The sequence below is a fragment of the Phalacrocorax aristotelis genome, chromosome 19, assembly GCF_949628215.1.
Source record: "Phalacrocorax aristotelis chromosome 19, bGulAri2.1, whole genome shotgun sequence".
Taxonomy (NCBI): Eukaryota; Metazoa; Chordata; class Aves; order Suliformes; family Phalacrocoracidae; genus Phalacrocorax; species Phalacrocorax aristotelis.
In genome coordinates, this window is record NC_134294.1 from 1,141,044 (window position 1) to 1,165,559 (window position 24,516).

General features: G+C 60.0%; 2 protein-coding genes across 4 annotated transcripts in view; both read left to right on the forward strand.

Moving 5' to 3' along the window:
* The window catches only part of HSPG2 (heparan sulfate proteoglycan 2), a 38,820-nt gene extending 23,359 nt beyond the window's left edge, over positions 1-15,461 (forward strand). Inside the window, 38 exon segments of the mRNA XM_075114066.1 lie at positions 198-336; positions 413-564; positions 653-791; positions 873-1,024; positions 1,110-1,248; positions 1,331-1,482; positions 1,569-1,707; positions 1,790-1,941; positions 2,025-2,163; positions 2,255-2,398; positions 2,473-2,607; positions 3,081-3,262; positions 3,343-3,535; positions 3,626-3,805; positions 6,389-6,649; positions 6,733-6,928; positions 7,011-7,108; positions 7,680-7,946; positions 8,021-8,133; positions 8,219-8,366; positions 8,451-8,567; positions 8,833-8,917; positions 9,007-9,151; positions 9,234-9,333; positions 9,419-9,528; positions 9,605-9,713; positions 9,789-9,887; positions 10,407-10,628; positions 11,393-11,625; positions 11,726-11,903; positions 12,785-12,907; positions 13,003-13,056; positions 13,169-13,244; positions 13,746-13,824; positions 13,932-14,002; positions 14,089-14,172; positions 14,241-14,344; positions 15,000-15,461. Of these exon segments, the coding sequence (XP_074970167.1) occupies positions 198-336; positions 413-564; positions 653-791; positions 873-1,024; positions 1,110-1,248; positions 1,331-1,482; positions 1,569-1,707; positions 1,790-1,941; positions 2,025-2,163; positions 2,255-2,398; positions 2,473-2,607; positions 3,081-3,262; positions 3,343-3,535; positions 3,626-3,805; positions 6,389-6,649; positions 6,733-6,928; positions 7,011-7,108; positions 7,680-7,946; positions 8,021-8,133; positions 8,219-8,366; positions 8,451-8,567; positions 8,833-8,917; positions 9,007-9,151; positions 9,234-9,333; positions 9,419-9,528; positions 9,605-9,713; positions 9,789-9,887; positions 10,407-10,628; positions 11,393-11,625; positions 11,726-11,903; positions 12,785-12,907; positions 13,003-13,056; positions 13,169-13,244; positions 13,746-13,824; positions 13,932-14,002; positions 14,089-14,172; positions 14,241-14,344; positions 15,000-15,163 (5,373 nt within the window). The 3' untranslated portion in view covers positions 15,164-15,461.
* A 930-nt stretch (positions 15,462-16,391) lies between these two features.
* USP48 (ubiquitin specific peptidase 48) overlaps positions 16,392-24,516 on the forward strand; it is a 30,195-nt gene continuing 22,070 nt past the window's right edge. For 2 of the 3 annotated variants that reach the window (XM_075114110.1, XM_075114112.1), the window contains exons 1-9: positions 16,392-16,597; positions 17,191-17,311; positions 17,546-17,702; positions 18,587-18,714; positions 19,839-19,963; positions 20,569-20,677; positions 21,987-22,120; positions 22,345-22,427; positions 22,731-22,910. In XM_075114110.1, coding sequence (XP_074970211.1) covers positions 16,464-16,597; positions 17,191-17,311; positions 17,546-17,702; positions 18,587-18,714; positions 19,839-19,963; positions 20,569-20,677; positions 21,987-22,120; positions 22,345-22,427; positions 22,731-22,910 — 1,171 coding nt within the window. In that variant the 5' untranslated portion in view covers positions 16,392-16,463. The remainder of the gene's footprint in view (positions 16,598-17,190; positions 17,312-17,545; positions 17,703-18,586; positions 18,715-19,838; positions 19,964-20,568; positions 20,678-21,986; positions 22,121-22,344; positions 22,428-22,730; positions 22,911-24,516) is intronic. The other variant, XM_075114111.1, reaches the window with a different exon arrangement.

Genomic DNA, 24,516 nt, shown 5'->3' on the forward strand with positions numbered 1-24,516 from the left:
CCATGGCTCCGTGCAAGCCCAGGTGGCCCATGCCAGTGCAGACGGCCCCTTGCAAGCCCAGGGTGGCCCCATGGAAGCCCAGATGGCCCTGTGCGAGCTCAAGTGGCCTAGTGCAATCCCAGGTGGCCCCATGCAAGCGCTGATGACCCTGTGCAAGCTTGAATGGCCCCGGTGACCTCCGCGTCCCCTCCCTGCAGGTGTCTGGCTCCCGGCTGCGGCTGCTGCAGGTGACAGCAGCCGACTCGGGCGAGTACGTGTGCCGGGTGACCAGCGGGGCCACCACCAAGGAAACCTCCGTCGTGGTGACAATCCAGCCCAGTGGGGCCAGCGCCTACCGTGAGTGGGGATCAGGAGGGGACCCGGTGACTGTGTCATGGTCTCCTTGGGGTGACTCTCCCATCTCTGTCCCCAGCCATTGGTGTCACCCCTCCGGTGCGCATCGAGTCCTCATCCTCCTCCGTGGCCGAGGGACAGACCCTGGACCTCAACTGCATCGTGGCCGGCCAGGGACAGGCCACTGTCACTTGGTACAAGCGCGGGGGGTCTCTCCCAGCCAAGCACCAGGTAGTGGACACTGGAGGGGTGATTTGGGGTGGAAAAGGGTTTTTTGGGGGTTTTCTGTCCCCCTTCTTACGTGTGTCACTCCCCTCAGGTGTCAGGCACCCACCTGCGCATCCCCCAGGTGACGGCAGCCGATTCAGGGGAGTACGTGTGCCGGGTGACATCGGGTGGTGTCACACATGAGACATCCCTCATCGTCACCATCCAGACAGGCGCTGGCTCCTCTTACGGTACTGGGGATGGGTGGGAGGTGACAAGGGGACACAACAGGGACGCCATGGCTTCCCCACTGATCCCACCACCGCCCCCAGCTGTCGGCGTCACACCGCCGGTGAGGATCGAGACCTCATCTGCCGCCGTCACTGAGGGACAGACGCTGGACCTTAACTGCATGGTGGCAGGACAGGGTCACCCCCACGTCACCTGGTACCGGCGTGGGGGGGCTCTACCCCGCAACAGCCAGGTGGGACTCGGGGGAGGTGGTGTCACCCTTCAGGGCACAGCCCCCTGTCAAACACTGATGTATCCCCAACTTGTCACCTCTCCAGGTGTCAGGCACCCACCTGCGCCTTGTCCAGGTGGCAGTGGCTGATTCAGGGGAGTACGTGTGCCGGGTGACCCTGGGGACTGTCATGCAGGAGGCATCTGTCATCGTCACCGTGCCTGGGGCCACTGGCACCTATTACCGTGAGTTCAAGCAAGAGGGCAGCACTTGGGGACAGATGGGTGCCACCTCGGTGACAAATGTCCCCTTTCCCTGTCCCCCCAGCCCCCAGCATCTCCCAGCCCCTCCGCATCGAGTCCTCATCCTCGGCCATCGCTGAGGGACAAACCCTGGACCTCAACTGCCTGGTGGCAGGATCCGGCCCTGCCACCGTAACGTGGTACAAGCGCGGTGGCTCCCTGCCCGCTGGCCACCAGGTAGGGTGCAGAGGGGGGTGTCACCCCAAATCCTGCTCTGTCCCTGGCTCTCCAGCGCTGATATGTCCCCAAATTGTCCCCACCAGGTGTCGGGCTCCCGTCTGCGCATCCCCCAGGTGACAGCAGCTGATTCAGGGGAGTACGTGTGCCGGGTGACGTTGGGGGGCGTCACACAGGAGACGTCCCTCGTCGTCACCATCGATGATGGAGCCAGCCCTTCCCACCGTGAGTGCCACCCTTTGGGGGATGGTTCCCCTCCGGTCCCTGGCTCCAGTGGGGACATTTACCCTTAACTCTGCCCGTGCAGCCACCGGCGTCATGCCACCCATCCGCATTGAGTCCTCAGCGTCCTCTGTCACCGAGGGGCAGACCCTGGACCTTGACTGCATGGTGGCCGGCCAGGGACAGGCCACCATCACCTGGTACAAGCGCGGGGGGTCCCTCCCGGCCAAGCACCAGGTAGATGGGGATGCCGGTGGGGTGGAGGATGGCGGCCGTGGGTGGCTGGTTGATGCCACCACCCCCTGCCATTGCGTCCCCAGGTTTCGGGGTCCCGCCTGCGGCTGTCACAGCTCTCGGTGGCCGATTCGGGGGAGTATGTGTGCCGGGCAGACACGGGCAGCGTCTCCCGCGAGGCCACCGTCACTGTTACCGTCACCTCCCATGACAGCTCCAGCTACCGTAAGTGCAGCCACAGGGCAAGGGAGGATGCTGGGGGGAGATGGGGGACATGGGTGACCTTGGTGGCTTCCCTATCCCTTTGTCCCCCTAGGTCTGCAGAGCCCCATCATCTCCATTGACCCGCACAGCATGGCGGTGGCACCAGGCGAGGATGCCACCTTCAAGTGCCGCATCCACGACGGTGCCCGGCCTGTCAACATCACTTGGCGGATGGGACCTGGCCAACATCTCCAAGGTATGGTGGTCCCTAGGGTGGCCCTGGTGTGGTCCCCAGGGTGACCCTGGTGTTGACAGCCCCTCCTTGTCCAGACAATGTGAAGATCAGCACCAACGGCTCGGTCATCTCCATCACTGGTGCCCATGTGGGCAACCAGGGCGCCTACCACTGTGTGGCCTCCAACCGCTTCGGCGTTGCCAGCAGCGTTGTCAACCTCCTGGTGCAAGGTGCGAGGTGGCTGGGGAGTCCCTGTCCCCATCTCCACGGGCTCCAGATGCCCCATAGGCAGTGGTGTCCCTATGGACATCCCCAGAGTGGTGTCTCCCATGTGTTCTAGATACCCCTGGGGTGGTGGTCTCCCCATCCCCATGCCCTCCGTGTGCTTCGGGTGCCCCAAAGGTGGCAGTGTCCCCCTCACCCTGTGCATGTCACTGTTCCCCATGTGCTCCAGGTGCCCCCAGGGTGGTGGTGTACCCTGTCCCCGTACTGATGTCCTCCATGTGCTCCAGATGTTCCTGGGGGGGGTGGCGTTCACATTCCCATGTCCTCCATGTGCTCCTGGCGTGTGGTGTCCCCATCCCCATGCAGATGTCCTCCCCATGCTTTAGATGCCCCCAGGGTGGTGGCATCCCTATCACCATGCCAGTGTCCTTAGGGGTGGTGTCTCCATCCCCATGCTGATGTCCTCCCCCTTTTCCAGGTGCCCCCACAGTGTCAGTGATGCCACCAGGCCCCGTGACAGTGAAAGAGGGCAAATCCCTCAGCGTGGAGTGCCTTGGCCGGGGGGAACCACGGCCGCTGGTGCGCTGGAGCCGGCCGGGCTCCCGGCAGAAGGTGGAGCACCAAACGCTGCTGCACATGGACAGCCAGGCCATCCTGCAGGTGAGCGGGGCACCCCAGCATGCCGCGGGGTACTGGCGAGGGCCCAGTGATCACCACCCACCCTGTCCTCCCTCCCCCAGCTCTCGCCGGCCAAGCCGGAGCACGCTGGGACCTATGTCTGCACGGCGCACAGTGCCTTGGGTTCGGCGCAAGCCCGGGTGGACATCAGCGTGGAGACAGAGCAGCGGCACCCCGGTGCCCCTGAGGTCACTGCGCCGCCCGTTGTCACCGTGGTGGCCGGGGACACCGCCACGCTGCACTGCATGGCCAGAGGTACGGGGAGGGTGGAGGATGGTGGCAGAGGAGGGTTATCCTGCCACGGTACCCTGACACCGTGGTGATGGGCACCGGTGTTGCCTGTAGGTGAGCCAGCACCCCGGATCGAGTGGTCGAAGCTGCGGGCACCCCTGCCCTGGCAGCACCGGGTGGTGAACGGCAGCTTGGTCATCCCCCGCGCCGCGCAGCAGGACTCGGGCCAGTACATCTGCAACGCCAGCAGCCCCGCCGGCTTCGCCGAGGTCTTCGTCACCCTCGACGTGGAGAGTAAGGGGGTGGCAGGGGATCGGGGTGCCCCTGGGTCTCTCCTGCCATCTTCACCATCTCCTTTACCCCCACTGTTGCCTTCACCCATCCTTGGCTCCTCTCTGTCATTCCTCTGCACGTGGCCATCTCCATCGCTGTTCCCATCCTCTTATCCAGCCCTTCCTTGTGGATCTATCCTCACTCCATCCCAGCACTCATCCTCCTCTCCATCTTCTCTCAAGTTCCTTCATCCAGCCCCTGTAGATGTGTCCATCCACTAGTCCCATTCCTGTGCACATCCATCTTTACGTCTGCTCTCTCCTCCATCCATCCCCTATTCATGGATGCATCGCTCAACCATCTCACACCCCTCCATCCACCCCTTCCTTGTGGATTCATCCATCATTCAACCATGCCAGCTCACACCCATCTCTTCATCTCTGCTCACACCCCTCCATCCATCCATCCATCCATCCACCCCTTCCTGGTGGATTCATCCATCACTCAACCATCCTAGCACATTCCCCTCTCATCTTCTCTCAAACTTCTCCATCCACCCCTTCCTTGTGGATTCATCCATCTCTCAGCCATCCCAGCTCACATCCATCTCTACATCTCTGCTCACACCCCTCCATCTATCTTTTCCTTGTGGATTCATCCCTCTCTTGTCCATCCCAGCTCACATCCATCTCTACATCTCTGCTCACACCCCTCCATCTATCTTTTCCTTGTGGATTCATCCATCTCTTGTCCATCCCAGCACACACCCATCTCTCCATCTCCTCTCAAATTTCTCCATCCACCCCTTCCTGGTGGATTCATCCGTCACTCATCCATCCCAGCTGACATCCACCTCTCCATTTCCATTCACACCCTCCATCCATCCCTTCCTTTGTGGATCCATCCACCTGAGAGTGCTGAGGGAGCTGGTGGAGGAGCTCGCCAAGCCACTCTCCATCATTTATCAGCAGTCCTGGGTAACGGGAGGTCCCAGACAACTGGAGGCTTGCCAGTGTGACGCCCATCTACAAGAAGGGCTGGAGGGAGGATCCAGGGATCTACAGGCCTCTCAGCCTGACCTCGGTATGGGGGAAGGTTATGGAGCAGTTCATCTTGACTGAGCTCACCAGGAACATGCAGGACAACCAGGGGATCAGGCCCAGCCAGCGTGGCTTCATGAAAGGCAGGTCCTGCCTGACCAGCCTGATCTATGACCAGGTGACCTGCCTGGTGGGTGAGGGGAAGGCTGCGGGTGTGTCTGCCTGGACTTTAGTAAAGCCTTTGACAGTCTCCCATAGCACCCTCCTAGAGAAGCTGATGCCTCATGGCTTGGATGGGTGTGCTCTTCACTGGGTAAAACCTGGCTGCATGGCCGAGCCCAGAGAGTTGTGGTGAAGGGAGCTAAACCCAGTTGGTGGCTGGTCACGAGTGGTGTCCTCAGGGCTCAGTGCTGGGGCCAGTTCTCTTTAATATCTTCATCAATGATCTGGACGAGGGGATCGAGGGCACCCCCAGTACGTTTGCAGGTGACACCAAGTTGGGCAGGAGTGTCGATCTGCTCGAGGGCAGGAAGGCTCTGCAGAGGGACCTGCACAGGCTGCATCGATGGGCCGAGGCCAGTTGTGTGGGGTTTAACAAGGCCCAGGGCCGGGTCCTGCCCTTGGGTCACACCAACCCCAGGCAACGCCCCAGGCCTGGGGCAGAGGGGCTGGGAAGTGCCCGGCGGAGAAGGCCCTGGGGGTGCCGGCTGACAGCCGGCTGGGCATGAGCCAGCAGTGCCCAGGTGGCCAAGGAAGCCACCAGCCCCCGGGCTTGTGTCAGCCCTGGTGTGGCCAGCAGGAGCCGGGCAGGGATGGGGCCCCTGTGCTCGGCCCTGGGGAGGCCCCACCTCGAATGCTGGACTCAGGTTTGGGCCCCTCGGGACAAGAAGGCCCTGGAGGGGCTGGAGCGTGTCCAGAGAAGGGCAGCGGGGCTGGGGCAGGGTCTGGAGCACAAGTGTGCTGGGGGGCGGCTGGGGGAGCTGGGGGGCTTTAGCCTGGAGAAGAGGGGGCTGAGGGGAGCCCTTCTCGCTCTCTGCAGCTGCCTGAGAGGGGCTGGAGTGAGGGGTGGGGTCGGTCTCTGCTCCCAAGTCACCAGTGACAGGATGAGAGGGAACGGCCTCAAGCTGCGCCAGGGGAGGTTTAGGTTGGAGATGAGGGAAAATGTCTTCCCTGCCAGAGCGGTCAGGCCCTGGCACAGGCTGCCCAGAGAGGTGGGGGACTCACCAGCCCTGGGGGTGTTCAAAAGACGTGCAGACGTGGCACTTGGGGCCATGGTTTAGGAGGCCTGGGGGTGTTGGGCTGGGGGTTGGACTCGATGATCTTAGAAGTCTTTTCCAACCTTAGTGATTCTGTGATTCTATGATCCCTGGTCCATCCCAGCACATGCCCATCTCTCAGACTTCTCCATCTCTTCCTCATGGATCCCATCTCTGGTCCATTCCAACACACGCCCACCTCCACCTCCACCCACACCCTCCCACTGATGCCCTCCTTCCCCCATTGACCCATTCATTGCCCCATCCCAGCTGCGGCCAGTCACTGATGGTACCGGCTGTTCCCACAGCGCCGCCGTATGCCACCAGCCTGCCGGAGGAGACCGTGGTGCGCACTGGCGACGCGCTGCAGGTGCAGTGCCTGGCCCATGGCACACCGCCGCTCCTCTACGCATGGGACAAGGTCAACGGCAGCCTCTCAGCACGCGCCATCCACCGTGTCAGCCTCCTCCGCATCAGCCCAGCGTTGCCTGCCGACGCCGGCACCTACCGCTGCCGTGTCACCAACCGCGTCGGCACCGCCGAGACCTTTGCTCACGTGGTCGTCCATGGTGAGCCTCCCTCACCCCAGGGACGCCATGCGCCGGGGATGCCTGTGCCACTGGGTACCATCAGGGCTTTGCATCCTGCCCAGGTGATGTCGGTGACGGTGGGGATGCCGGCGGCGGGCCCTTGACCGTACGGGTGACACCGGGGAGCCTCATCAAGGGGGTGGGCAGCACCGCCGAATTCGCCTGCACTGTTTCGGGGGACCCCCGGGCACGTCTGGAGTGGCTGAAGGACGGTGGGGAGCTGCCCCCCATCCACAGCGTGCGGGACGGGGTGCTGCGGTAAGGAGGGGGGGTGGACAGGGCTGCGGGGACCCCCTTACCTGCCCCCGCAGGGTCCCCCACACCGGCTGTGTCCCCACAGGATGCCGGAGCTGACGTGGGGGGCACAGGGGGTGTACGTGTGCCGGGCCAGCGCCCCGGGCGGGCAGGCAGAGGACAGGGCTACCCTCACCGTTCAGGGTAGGAGCAGCACCCGTGCCCAGGGGCATGTGGGCACCCCACAATCTGTCCCTCACAAACACTGGCACCCCATCTCCCCAAACCCGGGGCACCCACTGACCCATCCTCATACCCATTGGCACCCTGGTACCCCTATTTCCCTACACCCACAGGCACCCTGGTACTCCCCATCTCTCCCTGAACCCATGAGCACCCCAATACCCCCTATTTGTGCCCATGGACACTCTAATTCCCTCTATTTATTTCTACACCCATGGGCACCCCCAAATCCCCCATGCCCATGGGCATCCCAATACCCTTCATCTCCCCACATCCATGGGCACCCTGGGTACCCCCCAATCTCTCCCCACACCCATGAGCACCCCACCACCCCCAATCTCTCCCCATGCCCATGGGCACCCCAATACCTCCAACCTCTCCCCATGCCTGCAGGCACCCCAGGACCCCCAATCTCTCCCTATGCCCACGAGCACCCCATTTCCCTCATCTCTCACTCCTCCCTTTCACACCTTGAACCATGATGCCTCCCCATGCCAAAGGGGTACCCCAAAACCCTACTATCCCCCCAAAGCTCTCCCCAGGGCTCTGATCAACATCCGGACGGCGGTGCAGACGGTGCTGGCAGGGACAGCAGTGGAGCTGGAGTGCCTGGGCTTGGGCGAACCCCGTCCCCACGTCACCTGGAGTAAAGTGGGGGGTCGTATCCGACCCGGGGTGCTGGTCCGTGCCGGCATCCTCACCATCGAACGGGTAGAACAGGCCGACGCCGGCCAGTACCGCTGCACCGCCACCAACGCCGTGGGCACCGTCCAGTCCCACGTCATCCTCCACGTGCAAGGTGAGGATGGGGACACGGAACTGGGGACATGCACGGCATCACAGCAGGGTGGTGACGCCTCCGTGTGTCCCCAGCCGCCCCCCAAATCGCCGGGCAGCCGGAGGTGAAGGAGGTCTCGGTGGGTTCGGCAGCTGTTTTGCCCTGCTTGGCATCCGGCTTCCCGGTGCCGGAGATCACCTGGAGCAAGGTGAGATGGACGGGTGCAGGGATGGGGGTGCAGGGGAGGGTGGGCACCCTATGGGTGCTGACCCCCCCACCCCGCTCTGCCGCAGCTGGAGGGGGAGCTGCCGGCAGGTGCAAGGGTGGAGGGGAACGTCCTGACGCTGCCGGCCGCGCGCCACGAGGATGCCGGCGTCTACGCCTGTGCCGCTGCCAACCGCCGCGGCCAGGAGACAGCTTACTACGTCCTCAAGGTCCGAGGTGAGGACGGATGGATGGACAGATGGACAGGGAGCATGTGGGGGCGATGTACCCCCACTCCTCCTGACTCCCCCATCCCCACAGAGCGCCTGGTCCCCTATTTCGGGCAGACGCCCCGCTCCTTCCTCCCCCTGCCCACCATCAAGGACGCCTACAAGAGGTTTGAGATCGTCATCACTTTCCGACCTGACGCTGCTGACGGTGAGCGCTGACGGGACCCCGCATGTCCCTGCATGTCCCCATGTGTCCCCATGTCACCTTCATCCTTTCCTCCTCCCTCCCCTCTCCATCCCTCCATCCATCCTGCCCTCTCCCTCCTTCAGTTCTCCTTCTCTATTCAACTGAGCCCCCCCACACACTTTATGGGGGATTTCTTGTCCATCCTGGGGGTATTTTGGGGTCCCCCAGGATGTGACACCCCCCCTGGGGTGGGCACCATCCTGCATGACCCACTGCCACCCCACAGGGCTTCTCCTCTACAACGGGCAGCGGAAAAACAGCGGTGCCGACTTCATCTCCTTTGGTTTGGTGGGTGGCCGCCCCGAATTTCGGTGAGACCCATGAGTAGGTGCTGGGGGGGGGGGGGGGGTAGATGGGTACCAGCACCCTCTCACACCCATTGTTCCCCTCAAAAAATAAGGTTTGATGCCGGTTCAGGCATGGCCACCATCCGGCACCCGACGCCGCTGCGGTTGGGCGAGTACCACACCGTCCGACTCCTCCGCAACCTCACCCGGGGTTCGCTGGCGCTGGACGGGCACCCCCCAGTTAACGGGACCTCCCAGGTATTTTTTTGGGGGGAGGGTTGATGTGTGTTGGGTGGAGGTCAGGGTGCTGGACGTGGTGCCCACCCACTTGTGCCTGCAGGGGAAGTTTCAAGGGCTGGATCTGAACGAGGAGCTGTACCTGGGCGGGTACCCCGATTTCAGTGCCGTGGCTAAGACGGGGCTCAGCCGCGGCTTTGTAGGTGAGCGATGGGTTTTTGGGGGGCAGCGGGGTGGGGACGCTGAGCATCGTGTCACACCCCCCCCGCCATCTCCGTCTCCCCACAGGCTGCGTGCGCCAGCTCCGCATCCAAGGGGAGGAGGTGGCCTTTGGGGACATGGACCTGCAGGCTCATGGTGTCACCAGTTGTCCCACCTGCCAGGACCGGCCGTGCCAGGTGAGGCTGTGGCTGATGCCCCCCCATTGCCACCCATCACCGCCCATCACTGACACCCATGTCACCCCCTCCTCAGAACGGTGGCGTGTGCCAGGACGCCGAGAGCGGCACCTACATCTGCCGCTGTCCCCACGGCTTCACCGGCAGCAACTGCGAGTACTCGCAGGCTTTGCACTGTCACCCAGGTGGGTGCCCACCCCGTGGGGACGTCACCCCAATGGCCCTCTCTGGACGGGTGCTCACGGCTTGTCACCCTACAGAGGCGTGCGGGTCTGATGCCACCTGCGTCAACCGGCCGGACGGGCAGGGCTATACGTGTCGCTGCCACTTGGGCAAGGCTGGGGAGAGGTGCACCGAGGGTGAGCACAGCTGGGGACACGGGGGCGGGGCTGGCGTGGGGCTGGGGACTGCCCTGGGGACATGGGCTGGAGGGTACCCTGGGGAGATGGGGACAGGGCTGACACCACCCTGGGGACGTGGGCATGGGGCTGGGGACCACCCTGGGGACATGGACGAGGGGCTGGGCACTGCCCCGGGGAGATGGGGACAGGGCTGACACCACCCTGGGGACACAGGCGTGATGGGGACAAAGGCCTAGGTACCATCTGGGAAGCTGGGCGTCATGGATGTGATGGAGGTGGGACATTGGGTGCTATCCCAGGGAGGTGGGCACGATGGGGGTGGCGTTTGGGGACCACGCTGGGGACTCGGACACGGGGCTGGGGACCACACCAGGAGCACGGGCACAGGGCTGGGGACCTCCCCGGGGAGCTGGACACCATGGGGATGGAGGATGGGGTGCCATCCTGGGGAGCGGGGCGCCGTGGGGACGGAGGATGGGGTGCCACCAGCCAGACACTGATTTGGGGGTGCCGCAGGCGAAGCGGTGAGCGTGCCGTCCTTCGGCGAGGTGGGCGCCTTTGTCTCCTACCCGCCCCTCACCAACGTCCACCACGAGCTGCGGGTGGAGGCTGAGTTCCTGCCGCTGGCACCCGACGGGCTCCTGCTCTTCAGCGCCGGCAAAGCCGCCCCCGTCGAGGACTTCGTCGCCTTGGCCATGGCTGGCGGCCACCTCGAGTTCCGCTATGAGCTGGGCTCAGGTAGGCGGGCACGGTGATGGGGGTCCTGGTGGCGCCACACGGGGTGCTGGTGGCCCCAGGGATGCTGGGTATAGGCGGGGTGGCCTGGCATTACTGGGGTCTCTTGGCATCATTCGGGTCCACAAGTGTCACTGGGGTCTCTTGGTGTCATTGAGGTCCCCCAGCACCACTGGGGTCCCCAAGTGTCACCAGGGTCCCTTGGCCTCATTGGGGTCCCCAAGCACTGCCAGGGTATCAGGGCATCAGTGGGGTCCCTTGGTGTCACTGGGGTCCACTGGCCGTCACCACGGTCCCCTGGCTTCACTGGGGTCCCCTGCCATCACCTGGGTCCCCAGGCACTGCCAGTGTCCCCAAGCATCACTGTCACACCACTGGGGTCCCCAGGCATCTCTTTGGCCCCCAGGTGCCGCCAGGGTCCCCAGACATCAGTGGGGTCCCCTGGTGTCACTGGTGGTCCCTGGGCATCATTGGGGTCCTCAGGCACTGCCAGGGTCCCTGGACATCTCTGGGGCTCCCTTGGCATCACTGGAGTCACCTGGTGTCACCTGGGTCCCCTGCCATCATCTGGGTCCCCAGGCATTGCCAGTGTCCCCGGGCATCAGTGGGGTCCCCTGGTGTCACCAGGGTCCCCTGTCAACACCGGGGTCCCCAAGCATCACTGGAGTCCCCCAGCACCCCCGAGGTCACCTCTCAGGTCCCCGAGCATCCCCAACATCCCCTGGTGTCCCCCAGCCCTCCGTGATGCCACCGACCCATCCCCACAGGCCCGGCGGTGCTCCGGAGCACCGAGCCGGTGACACTTGGCCGCTGGCACCGGGTGATGGCCGAGCGGGTGCACAAGGATGGGACACTGGTGGTGGATGACGCCGCGCCGGTGAAACGCTCCTCACCTGGCAAGAGCCAAGGTCTCAACCTACGCACCCCCCTTTACTTGGGGGGCACCGAACCCCCCCTGCACCCCCCAACCAACGCCTCCTTCCGGGGCTGCATCGGAGAGGTGAGACCCCCACCCCGTCCTGGACACCTGGGTCCCCTCGGCAGGGGGCTGGGGGGTGTCAGGGGTTGACACCCCCTCCCTGAACTTGGTGTCCCCCCAGGTCTCCATCAATGGGAAGAAGGTGGATTTGTCCTACAGCTTCCTGCGGAGCCGGGGCGTGGGGCAGTGCAGGCAGAGCTCGCCCTGCCCGCAGGCTGCCTGCCTGCACGGGGGCCGCTGCCTGCCCCTGCCTGCCGGCAGCCCTGCCTACCGCTGCCTCTGCCCACCCGGCTTCGGCGGTGAGTCTGGCAGGGATTTGGCATGCTCACACACGTGTGCACACGTGCGCGGGGTGGGCACTGGGCGTGCAAGAGTGTGCAGTTTGCACGTGCGCACTGTGGTTTTGCTATGCATGTGTGTGCACTGTGTGCGTGCGTGTATGTGCACAGTGCAGGCGTACACGCTGCGCGCGCGGGCGCTCTGTGTTCCTGAGCACTGAGCGTGCAAGCGTGGGCACCGGGCGTGCACGTGTGCTGCCTGTGCACGTGTGCGGTGCATGCACACACACTGTGCGTGCACAAGTGTGCTCTGCACGTGTGCACTGTGCGCGGATGTGTGTTGCAGAGAGGGACATGTGCTGTGCACGCGTGTGCACGTGCGCTGCGTGTGCATGCATGCGGCTTGCAAGCAGGTGCACCTGCTGTGCATGTGCTGTGCATGCGTGTGTGCATCCCTTGGTGTATACACACGTGTGTGCACCATGGGTGCGGTTTGCAAGTGGATGGATCTGCCGCATGCACATGTGTGCGCAGCATGGACTGTGTGCACCTGCTGTGCATATGCTGCACACGCGTGTGGTGTGTGCAGTTGGCATGCTTGTACGCATGCTATGCACTGGGTGCAGTTTGCATGTGTGCGCATCTGCCACGCATGCATCTGTGTGCGTGCATCTGCTGTGCATGTATGTGTGTGCCGTTTGCACATGTGCATGGCGTGCAGGAGCATGTACCGTGGGTGCTGTGCGTGCACACATGCTGTGCACACATGCTCCTCCCATCCATGCTCACCTTGCACACGTGTGTGCATGCAGGGGCAAACCCCAGGGCGGCAGGCGAGTGGGGGACTGGTGACCACCCTCGCGCCTGCCTATGTCACCCAGTGTCACCCTCCGTGTCCCCAGGGCCGCGCTGTGAGCGGGAGGAGGACCGCTGCCTGCACCGCAACCCCTGCCTGCATGGTGGCACCTGCAAGGGCAACGCCTGCCTCTGCCCACCGGGCTACACCGGCCCCTACTGCGAGCACAGTGAGTCGGGGACCATAGGGGGGACGGGGAGGGGATACCTGGGGACGTGGGGGGGGACACGTGCCACCTCGTCCCCAACCCCCTCTTGCCCGCAGACCTGGCACTGGCAGAGCTGGAGCAGGACTGGCAGGAAGGCAGCGGGGGTGGCGGTAGGTCCCTGCACCCATTTTCCCACTTTTTGCACCCAAAAGCAGTGCAGTGGGCGTGGCAGCTGGGTGTGGCTCTCCTCACTTCCCCCTCTCCCCCACCCCCACCCCGCAGATGCCCCTGGACAGTTCAGCGCTGCTTTCCGGGACGGCTCCTACCTGGCTCTGCCCGGTCACCTCTTCCCCCGCGGGTGAGTGACACTGGGGACGGGGCACCCCTGAGCCGGGTGCTGCACCCCCACGCGTAGCATTGCATCCTACCTGGGGTGCTGCACCAGGAGCCCCCCAGCACACTGCACGCACACACGCGTGTGCAGCAGATGCATGCATCTGCTCGCAAACTGCACCCATGGTGCGCACATGTGCATACGCTTCCTACAGCATTGCACCCTCACAGGGTGCTGCACCCCTTCCCGCAGCGTTGCACCCAATGCCGCTCAGCACCCTTCCCATGGTGCTGCACCCGTCGTGGCATTGCACCCTCTCAGAGTGCTGCACCCTTCCCGAGGTGCTGCATCCGTCATGCTTTTGCACCCTTCCTGAGATATTGCAACCTTCCCAGGGTGCTGCGCCCTTCTGGGGTTCTGCACCATTCCTGGGGTGCTGCATCCATCATGCTTTTGCACCCTTCCTGGGTCGTTGCACCCTTCTTGGGGTGCTGCACCCACCGAGCCGTCCCCCTCTCCTTACAGCCCACCCGAGGCACCCGAGACCATCGAGCTGGAGCTGCGGACAGGCAGCGCCGACGGGCTGCTGCTGTGGCACGGGGCGGTGAGCGGGGTGGGGGGGACACCACCAGGGAGGGGACCGGGGTGCTGAGCCCACTTAGGGCGGGGATCAGGGTGCCCCCCCACCTCACCGCCCCGCGTCACCCGCAGGAGCCCCGTGAGGGTGGCAAAGCCAAAGACTTCATCGGCCTCGGCTTGAAGGACGGGCACCTGGTGTTCAGGTGAGCGGGGGGACCCGGTGTCACCCCGGGGTGCCCCCTGTCACCCCCGGGTGCCCCCTGTGCTTGAGCCAGTGTCACCCCTGCAGCTACCAGCTGGGCAGTGGCGAGGCCACCATTGTCTCCGAAGACCCCGTCAACGATGGCGAGTGGCACCGGGTGATGGTGACGAGGTGGGTGGGGGTTGGGTGGGGGGCGGGGTGGGCGTGGGCCAGGGCGCGGTGCTGACGGTGCTGTGCAGGGAGGGCCGGCACGGGCGGCTGCAGGTGGATGGGGAGGAGCCGGTGAGTGGGGAGTCGCCGGGAGCCAACGTCATGGCCAACACCCAGGGCAGCATCTACGTGGGTACGGTGACACCCGGGGGACACGGAGGGGCACGGGTGGGACACGGGGTGAGACGTGGGGTGGGACATGGTGAGACATGGGATGGGTCACAGGAGGGGTTACATGATGGGGCTTGGGATGGGACCCAGGACAGGACATGGGAGGGGATGTGGGGTGGGACATGGTAAGGGGTAGGACATGGGAGGGGGCACAGGATTGGACATCCGATGGGGTGTGGGTGGGACATGGGATGGGGACACGGGAAGGGGACATGTGATGGAACATGGGAGGAGGGGTGCGGTGGACACAGGGGATGGGACGTGGGATGGACATGGAATGGGACACAGGGAGGACACAGGGTGGGACATATGATGGGATGCAGGGTCAGACAGGGGCTGGGACACACGGCAGGACATGGGATGGGACACGGGGTGGCCACGGGATGGGACACACAATGGGACACAGGGTGGACATGGGGTGGGACATGGTAGGAGACATGGTGGGACATGGGATGGACGTGGGGTGGACATGGGGTGGACGTGGGTGGGACATGGGTGGGACACCTGCTGGGAGGTGGGGTGGTCACGGGCAGGTGACACGGGGCAGGACACTGGGCGAGCGCAGGGGGTGCCCCCTCACCCCCGTGCCCCCCCATGTCCCCTGCGCCCCCCCACAGGCGGCGCCCCGGACCCCCGCAGCCTGACGGCCGGCAAGTTCACCTCCGGCATCACCGGGTGCCTGCGGGGGCTGGCGCTGGCACCCGCCGGGGCCCCCCGGCACCCCATCGACCTGCGGCACGGCGCGGTGGGGGGCTCCCCCGTCCCGCCCTGCCCCTCTTAACCCCCCCCAAAATACATTTTGGGGGGAATTTGGCCAATTTTATTATTTTCCAAAAAAAAACCACAAACCAACCCAGGAGGAAACGGTGCTTCGCTGCCCCGGGGTGACTCGGGGGGTGGGGGCCGGGACCCCCAAAAATGTTTACACCCACCACCACCACCGGCTCCCTGAAACTCTGCTGGGGCGGCCGGGCCGCCCGGGTGCCCCCCCGGGGTGGCAGCGGGGTGGGGGCGCGAGGGACAATCGGGGTGCTGGCGGGGACCCCCCGCGGGGACAGCTATTAAAGGAGAGAGAACCAGTGTGTCTGCCGTGTTTGGGGGGGCTGCACCGCGGGGGGGTATGGGGGGGTAATGGGGGGTATGGGGGGTATGGTATGGAAGGGTTATGGTGTTGGGGTGTGTGGGGGGGGGTATGGTGTGGGGGGTGAGGGTTATGGTATGCGGGTGCGGCAAGGGGTGGGGGGGTATGGTATGGGGGTGTGGGGGGTATGGGACTGGGGGATATGCTATGGGGGTCCAGAGAGAGTAGGGTGAAGATTGGGTGGGATACAGTATGGGGGCGTGGAGGGTTTGAGGGTCTGGGGGCATATGGTATGGGGGTGTGGGGGGGTTATGTATGGGGGTTTGGAGGGAGTAGTGTGAAGATTCAGGGGGGTATGGTATGGGGTGGGGGGGGTTATGGTGGGGAGTATGGTATAGAGGGGATATCATATGGGGGTGGGGGGGTTTAGTGTGGGGTACGGGGGTGCTGGGGTGTGGAGGGTTTATGAGGGGGCATGTTGTGGGTGTGCAGGGAGGGGCATGGGGTGCGATATGGGGGTCTGGGGGGTACGGGGGGCGTATAGTGACGATTTAGCGGGGTATGGGGGTGCTGGTGTGTATGGGGTATGGTGTGGGGGTGCAGGGGGTATGGGGGTATGGTATGGGAGTAGAGGGGTACGGTATCGGGGGTGCGGGGGTGTGCGGGTTGCGGGGCGAGGGGCGGGGCGGGGCACGGGGGCGGGGCGGGGGCACTACGCGCACACACACCCCGCCCCCACCCCTCCCCGGGCTCCGCCCCCGCGGGGCGCGCAGGCCCCGCCCCTAGGCGTGTCGCACGCGTCGCGGCCCGTTCACCGTCAGCGCCTCGCGCCCGTCAGCGCGTCGCGCGCGTAGCGTCACCGGCCCTGACGGCGGCGGCGGCGGCGGTGGCGGCGGCGGCGGCGGCGGGAGGGGCCGGGCGGGACCGAGCCGGGGCCGGGGCAGGGCTGGGACCGGGACCGGGACCGGGACCGGGACCGGGACCGGGCCGGGCGGCGGCGATGGCGCCGCGGCTGCAGCTGGAGAAGGCGGCGTGGCGTTGGACCGAGACGGTGCCGCCCGAGGCGGTGGCGCAGGAGCACATCGAAGCGGCCTACCGCGTCGGGCTGGAGCCCTGCCAGCGCGGCGCCTGCCGGTACCGCCGGGACCCCCCCCCCCCGCCCCCGCCGGGACTCCCCGCCCTCGCCCGCCCCCGCGTTTGGGGTCTGGGGGCTCCCCGGTCCCCTTCTGCGGGGCCCTCACCCCCCCAGGGCAGGGGGCGGCCCCACGTTCCTCCCCCTTCCCCCCCCTTCCCCTGAGTTTGGGGAAGCACCCTACCCTTCCCGGGTCCCTCAGGGTCGGTGGGGACTCGCCCGTATTGCTTTGTTTGGGACCCCCAGTCCCCAGAGTTCTGGGGGGTCCTTCTCCATAGCTTCCCAGATGTAGGGGAGCCCCCCCAGGGTTGTGGGGATCCCTCTACCTGGCTCCCCAGATATAGGGGACTCTGTGGCTCCTGCAATCTTCCCTGGGGTCTCTTCTTTCCCCCCACCAGTTCTCCATCCCTTGGGATCTCCTTGTTCTTCTCTAACCACAGTTTGTGGGACCCCTGTCCCACTCCCTTCACGCTGTTTAGCGTTTTGGGGTCCCCCTTGTCCTCATCCCCCATGGTCACCCCCACCCCAAGGGACAATGTGGGACAGCACCGTCCCTTCTGCGGGGTGACAGTGGGGGCGGGTGCTGGTTCTACAGGAGGAACTGCCGGGGGAACCCCAACTGCCTGGTGGGCATCGGGGAGCACGTCTGGCTGGGCGAGATAGACGAGAACAGTTTCCACAACATCGATGACCCCAACTGTGAGCGCCGCAAGAAGGTTAGCCCCCCCCAACCTCCCCCTGAAAAGCACCCCCTGCCTTTCCCAGGGGAAGATGGGGAGGTGACGCCCTGTGTCCCCCTGTAGCCGGGGAGTTTGGGATGCGGCTGTTTGTCCGATGCCGGAGCGGCACTTTCCCGACAAACAGTCGTAAAGCGGCTCCCCCAGCTGCTGGATTTCTGCTTGTTCCTCCACAGCGGCGAGTGATGACTGTTGCTTTCTCTCTTACGCCAGAACGCGTTCGTGGGCTTAACGAACCTCGGCGCCACGTGCTACGTGAACACTTTCTTGCAGATGTGGTTTCTTAACTTGGAGCTGCGACAAGCCCTCTACTTGTGTCCCACCACCTGCAGCGAGTACGTGGCTGGAGAGGGCATCCCGAAAGACAAAGGTGGGTGGGTTTGCTCATTTCCTTCTAAAATTTTACACGCTGGCATCGGCTTTGGGGTAACATTTGCCAGGAGAATTGGTGGGTGAAGCTACAACCACTTGCCTGATCTCCGCTCGGCTCTTTTTTCATCACCTGGTTTTTAGGAACAAACCATCCTTTACCCGAGTTACTTCTCAAATTGGAGTGATCTGATCTGATTGAAAAATCCAATTTGAGTTTGTTTCTTGCCGGGCCGCTTCCCAAACTGGTTCCCAGCTCAGTGATGGCGCTGGGGGGTGGAAGCATGTGGGTTCTGGCTGAGCTGCGCTACCATGGAGCTGCGCTCGACCCATGAGAGGGCAAATATTTAGGTACCCAGTACAAACGAGGCTCCCGCTTGCCTGCACAGGGGCCACAACAGCCTCGGTTGACGTTCCCGTGTGTATGGTAGGGCACCGTGGGTGCGCTCTGGGTCAGGGCAGCCACCTGATTTCTTCTGTTCCTGTTTTTATGGTATTTTTAAGCGGTGTCTCACCATTTAGGGTAAGTTAGAAGCTGTTGCTACAGGGTAACAGGCGCGTGGCTGCTTAAACACCTTGCTGGCAGCTCGGTCGAGGCACTGCGGGATATTTATCGTTGGACTTGATGGTCTCAAGGGTCTTTTTCCAACCTAAATGATTCTATAATATTTGGTCTGCGCTGGGGCTTCACTGTCATCACTGACATGAATGGCTTTGGTTCTCACGATAACTTAAAACAGTGTTAAAAAAACATTTCTAATGATTAAATCAATTTCGAATGATTAAATTTACCCATACAAAGAAAGAACAAGCGAGTTACGTGGAACAGTTATCTCTTGCGTTGAATTACTTGCTGTAACTTGTGCAACTTGTTGTTTTTACCAGACTATGAGCCTCAGACCATTTGTGAACACCTCCAGTACTTGTTTGCCTTGCTGCAGAACAGCAAAAGGCGATACATTGACCCCTCTGGGTTCGTCAAAGCGCTGGGCTTGGACACAGGACAGCAGCAGGTAGGTTTGAGGCGTGTCTTTTGAGTAATTACCTTCTCTAAAGCAGTGTGAAACTGCCCTTTTATGTTATTTTTGCACCTCTGAGCTGGGATCTGCTATTCCGCACAAACACAAAGGGAGAAGCAGTGCTCAGGGCCCTGTGGGAGATTAAGAGGAGCCCAGGGAGTGACAGGGACTCAGGGTGGGAGCTGAAGCTGCCAGGAGGGTCCTTTTGCAGGTGCTTTATGGGCTGCTCCTCCCAGCACAGGGAGATACTTAGTTCGGTGGGGGTTGAAGGGCCCTCACAGGGCGAGAAGATACTTTGTTGGGTCACCGAGTGGCAGCCAAGGTCTGATGTGAGTATGTGGGGCAGAGGAGGCACGGTTAGAGAGGCGTGAGTGCCCCAGATGCATCCTGCAGGGCTGTGGCCAAAGACAGCTCAGGAGAGGGGCACGGCTTGAAAATGCACTTTGAGAAGTAAGAGGGAGATTGTTGGAGGAAGAGCCCGAGCGCTGGCGTGCGTTTCCTCAGGAGGATGGGGAGGGGAAGGAAGCGGTCACTACTGACCGGCGATAGCAAAGCACAGCTCGGAGAGGCCAAAGCCCATTTGTTTTCCGAAGAGGAGAGTGAGGATGGGAGAGGAAGGCCCTGAGATAAGTGTGGAGAAGCTCACAAGCCTTGCAGGAAAGGGTGAATCCACAGGGCAGCCTCTCATTTTTTGGGAGTGTTTTTATTTTTCTTCTCACCTATAATGCAAGCAGTGACAGCTTGAATTGCATACCGCACGTTGAAAAATGAGCGTTAAGGGGATGGAAGGCTCTGCAGGAGTAGGTTGGGTTTTTTTTTTTTTTTCCCTTCCAGAGCCCCGTGAGGAACAGGGCAGAAGTCAAACCACCCGGCGCGGCTGGCCGGGAGCCAGGTTAGCTCATGCCGTGGTCTCACGCTGGGGGCCTCGCGCTCCTTTTAGACAAATTCCTCTTTTTCTTTAGTTCTTCTGACTGGTCTTTTTTCCTATTCAGTGCACGCTGGAGCCTCCGTGCAGCCTGTGTGTAGGGCTCCGGGTAATTTGCAGTAAATTAGCGGCAAGGTTGTGACTGGCCTTTGTGCTGTGGCATATTATTAATGGACTTGGATTTCTCTTCTAGGATGCTCAGGAGTTCTCAAAGCTGTTCATGTCCCTGCTGGAAGATACTTTATCCAAACAAAAAAACCCAGATGTCAGAAACATAGTGCAAAAGCAGTTCTGTGGAGAGTACGCCTATGTCACGGTGTAAGTATTTGGGAAGAACTTTTCTGTAAATATTTAAACTTTTTAGAAGAAGTTGGGGTGCAGGGGAAGATCCCTCCTAACAGCTGGAGCAGGCAGGTAAGCTTCTGCCAAAGCACGTTGTAAGAGGTTTTCAGCTTTTCTAAAAAACCTCTTTAGCTTTTTTTCTAGAGGTTTCCCAATTCTGTGTGCATGGTGGGGTTGCAGTTCTCCAGCTGCTTGTAATCCCTTAATCAAAATTTACCAGTTAAGCCTGCAAGTGAGTTAATGGAATGTGAAGTCCTGCAGCCAGAAAACAGAGTACTTGGGGTGTTGTATTTTCATTCCTGCATTCCCTGAGCTGTGGATTTCAGCTCAAAAATGATACAAAATGATGTATGCAAGTTGTAAGCGGGTGTTCCTGATTTTCCTGGTAGATACTATTCTCTCGTTACCACCTTTTTTCAGAGTGTTTGTGGTGTAGAGGCGTGAACCATGTGAATTCTGGCTTAAACAACTTTTTCTCCTGGTTTTGTAGCTCTGGGAGTAGTTCACTAGCAGCTGGGGAGTTCAGACACGTGAACCAGTGAACCGTCCTCATGTGTGTTTGTCTTTTTCTTTAATCCTAGCTGCAACCAGTGTGGCAGGGAGTCCAAACTCGTGTCTAAATTTTATGAGCTGGAGTTAAACATCCAAGGGCACAAGCAGTTGACAGACTGTATAACGGAATTTCTTAAGGTACGAGCTCATTGGTTTTTGAGTCCTGCTATTCTTACCAAGGCATTTTAATTCCTTCCTTCAATTAACAGCCTTTGAGGTCTCTATCGGAGCGAAGCGACCAAGTTGTCTTGGTGAGATGCATCCAAAAGGCGATATTTTTCTTCTGCAGACCCAGAAAATGAGGATTGAGTCATGCAAGCAAGGAGTGGCTCTGAACCAGAGCGTAGCACATGCGCGTGTTATGGCTTTAAAAAGCACTTGGAAGTCACATGTTTAGATTAAATACTTTCCCAGAAAAGTTCGGAAAAAGTCCTCAAAGTCTGACAAAAAGTCCCTGTGTGCTTTGTCATGTGTAGCACTGGAGAATAGCTGCTTTCTGTGTTCTCTATATCGGTGCTCATCTGCATAGCAACAGGAGACGTTCCCCGCTCTAAAATATGCTCTCAAAAATACTAGGGAGGGCTGGGAATAGCTGCAGGAACAGCTGCAAGTGTTCTTAATTCACTTGAAAATTTGCCTAGATCTTAACTTAAGATCCAGCACATTAAAGGTTTGAGGTTGTGTGTTCAACTAAAAATATTTAGGACAGAACTAACCTGAGACGTGGCTACCTGAGCTGGCTGGCTGTTGGGCAGCAGCTTCACTGATGCGCTCAGCAAACCGGTTGCTCTGCTTGCGGAAGGTCTGCTATGAAAAAGGCTGGCTTGTGTACACGTGTTAAAGTCCTCTGAAAGGTGAACTTCAGGTTTGTCTGCTCCTCCTTCAAAGGAAACAGCCTGGTGACCTTGCATAGGTAGGGCAGTTGGAGTTCTCTCCTCTGGCCTAATCCTGCCACTGGATCTACTTAGGCATAGACAGTGACTCTTACACAGTGATGTTTGCGTGGCTGAGCGCAAGAGGGTTGTAGTTCCCAGGCTAAAACATGGCTTTACATTAACTTCGTCCCTGTGAGCTCGTAAAAGGGCGATTTAATTATTTTCTTTTTCCATAACCCTCAGTATAAACCAACTCAGTCAAGTGGAGAGCAAACCTGACAGTCTTGTAAGTGACCCGAGAACAGGGCTTGATTCGCTCTAAAATTATCCTTGATTCAGTCTAAAATTATCCTTAAAGCGGGAGCAGCCTACTATGGCCACGCTGTAAAGCGCCTTTATTAGTGTGCGTTTATAACCAAGAGATTAGTTTGGAAAGCAGCCGGGTAGAGACTTAAATGGTTAAATAACTTGTGTGCTTTTCAGTCCTCAGCTGTTGAGTAGCTCGGACTGCTTGGCTTTTTGGTGGTCACCTGTTCTCAAGACCTTTCTTTCTGCCTCCCCTCCCCGCTCAGGAAGAAAAACTAGAAGGGGACAATCGTTATTTTTGCGAAACTTGTCAGAGTAAGCAGAACGCCACGAGGAAGATCAGGCTGCTGAGTCTTCCCTGCACGCTCAACCTGCAGCTGATGCGTTTCGTGTTTGACAGGTAAGCCTCTCGCTGGAGCGTGTGCTGGGAAAGCAGGAGCGCCCTGGGTTGCGTGGAAGCTCTTTGGAAAGTCATCTGCTCTGCTCTCTCGGTTGGTTTGAGAGGTGGAGGATTGAGTGCGTGCGTGAGCTTCTCTGGGGGTGCTCGGTGGGTTTCAAGGGGAGTTATTTTGAGATGCGAGCTGTTATTGCTGTCCCCTGAACCGAAGCTTTACCTCTGCACAGACAAACAGGCCATAAGAAAAAGCTGAACACCTACATCGGCTTCTCCGAGCTGCTTGACATGGAGCCTTTTATGGAACAAAAAAGTGAGTTTTGTGCACTGTGTTTTGTTAATTTTACCCGCCACCCCCCGGCAGATGAGAGGAGATCTCCTTTGAATCCCCTTTTTGTCAGAAAATTATGTCAAGAGTTGTTTGAAGCTCGTGTTTCAAATAACCACCTCACTAAGTGGGTTGTGAAAGCTACAACCTACTTAGCGAGGTCTTGGAGAGATGCAAGTTCAAGTGCAACCTCTGTCTGCTGCCTTGCAAAAACATTAAGCGCTAGGAAAGAAAAGATCCGTGCTGTTTTTCATCCCGAGTGCTACATAACTGCCGCTTTCCTTCCAGACAGCGTCTACGTGTATGAACTCAGTGCCGTCCTCATACACCGTGGCGTGAGCGCGTACTCCGGGCACTACATCGCCCACGTGAAGGATCCACAGACGGGCGAGTGGTACAAGTTTAACGACGAAGACATAGAAAAGATGGAGGGGAAGAAACTGCAGTTGGGGATTGAGGAAGATCTAGGTAAAACCTTTAAGTTGTGAGTGCCCTTTTAAAATAACTCTTTTCACCAAAACCACAGAGGCCGAATGCGTGGAGGCCGTGTTACTCTTAAAACAGAAGTGCTCCTCCACACGCTGTCACGTCTTAGGAGTAACACATGAAACGGCAATTCTGTTAATTGCAGCCAGATTTCCTTCGTTTCGGCCCCGTGTGAGCGTTTACGCACACCTCGTGATCAGTTCCTCTGCTCTAGTGTTTCTCCTGCCTGCTGCGTGGCAGATAAGACGCTGATAACTCAGGCAGCCATAGTCTATCAGGGTGAAACAGGCCAGTTGCTGCTTCCTTGGCCAGTGTGCAAAAGGAGGCTTAGGAACAGATAACGAGAAGATTTTCAAGTTTCCCTAATACGTTATGTACTTATTTCCACTGAGGTGTTTTACTTGGAGGCGGTAAAGAGTTTCTGTAAAAAATATCTTGAGCCAAATAATGGCTTGGAAGCCAAAACAACCTTTTTGCTTTGTACTTTTACTTCTTGTTTGCGCTCCTCTGTTCTGCCGTTGTCAGCTTGTCTGGCGCTGCCTTGACCTTGTGTCTTGTCCTTGCACTGCCCCAGATAACTGTGTTCCCTGGACGGGACGGGATCTTGATTTCTTGAGTGCTTGGGCTGACGCTGGACCTGCGGTTTCTCAGTCTGCAGTTGATATACAGGAGTGGTTCAGCATTAAATTGGCATTTTGAGTGCTCAGATTTGCAGTTGCTTGGCGTTCCTTAGTGCAGGATGCTTTGCAGTGTTGGGAAATGGGGAAGTTAATGCTGGAAATTTCATTTATCAGGCAAACAATCCATTTCCAGAAGCACCAGCCCTCCAGGAAGCTTGTGCTTTGCTGCAGTTGGACTTTATGAAAAGTTGCTTTTCTTTAAAGCATCCTTAAATAACAGCTTAATGAAAAGCCACCCTCAGATCGATTTGCTCCCTTGGTTGTAAAGCCACAGCAGCCTGCGCGCGGCCTTGAGCAGGCGTGGGGCACTAGCTTCCCTCTCCCATTTCCTTCTGCACGTGCATCTGCACGGTGCTGCTTTATTTTTCAGCTCTCTTGCTAGTAAACACCTTCTTGCATTTCATCACGACGTACATGAACGCTGGCTGCCACCAGAGCAGCTTTATCATCCTGTTAATGTTTGACTACTGCTTGCTTGCAACCAAATTGTGAAGCTGGCTAGACATCTAGTGGTGTAAGATAGAAAAATAAGCCCTAAAAGGAAATAAGAGCTGCTCAGCCTTTCTTTTCAACCTCCCGAGTTACCCAGCATAGCAAAATAAGATGCAAATAAATCGCTGTGGCCTCAATCTTGTAAAGGTTTATGCTTAACCGTAAGTAAGTATTCTTGCTGAAACACAAAGCTGCTTGAAGGATATAAATAAAGCGTGTTTAGAAGCCTCTGCGGGCGGGGAGCCTTAATATTTTTATCGAGTGTTGATGTTATTTGCCTACCCAAGCAAAACTGAGACTCCTCTTTGTTACAAACACAGCAGCGTTTGAACAGCAGGAGGAGGTCGGTAGCGTAAAGCAGAGGTCTGCTGAGGGGAGGGTCCTGTGGCCTGGCCACGCAGATGGGAACGATTTAG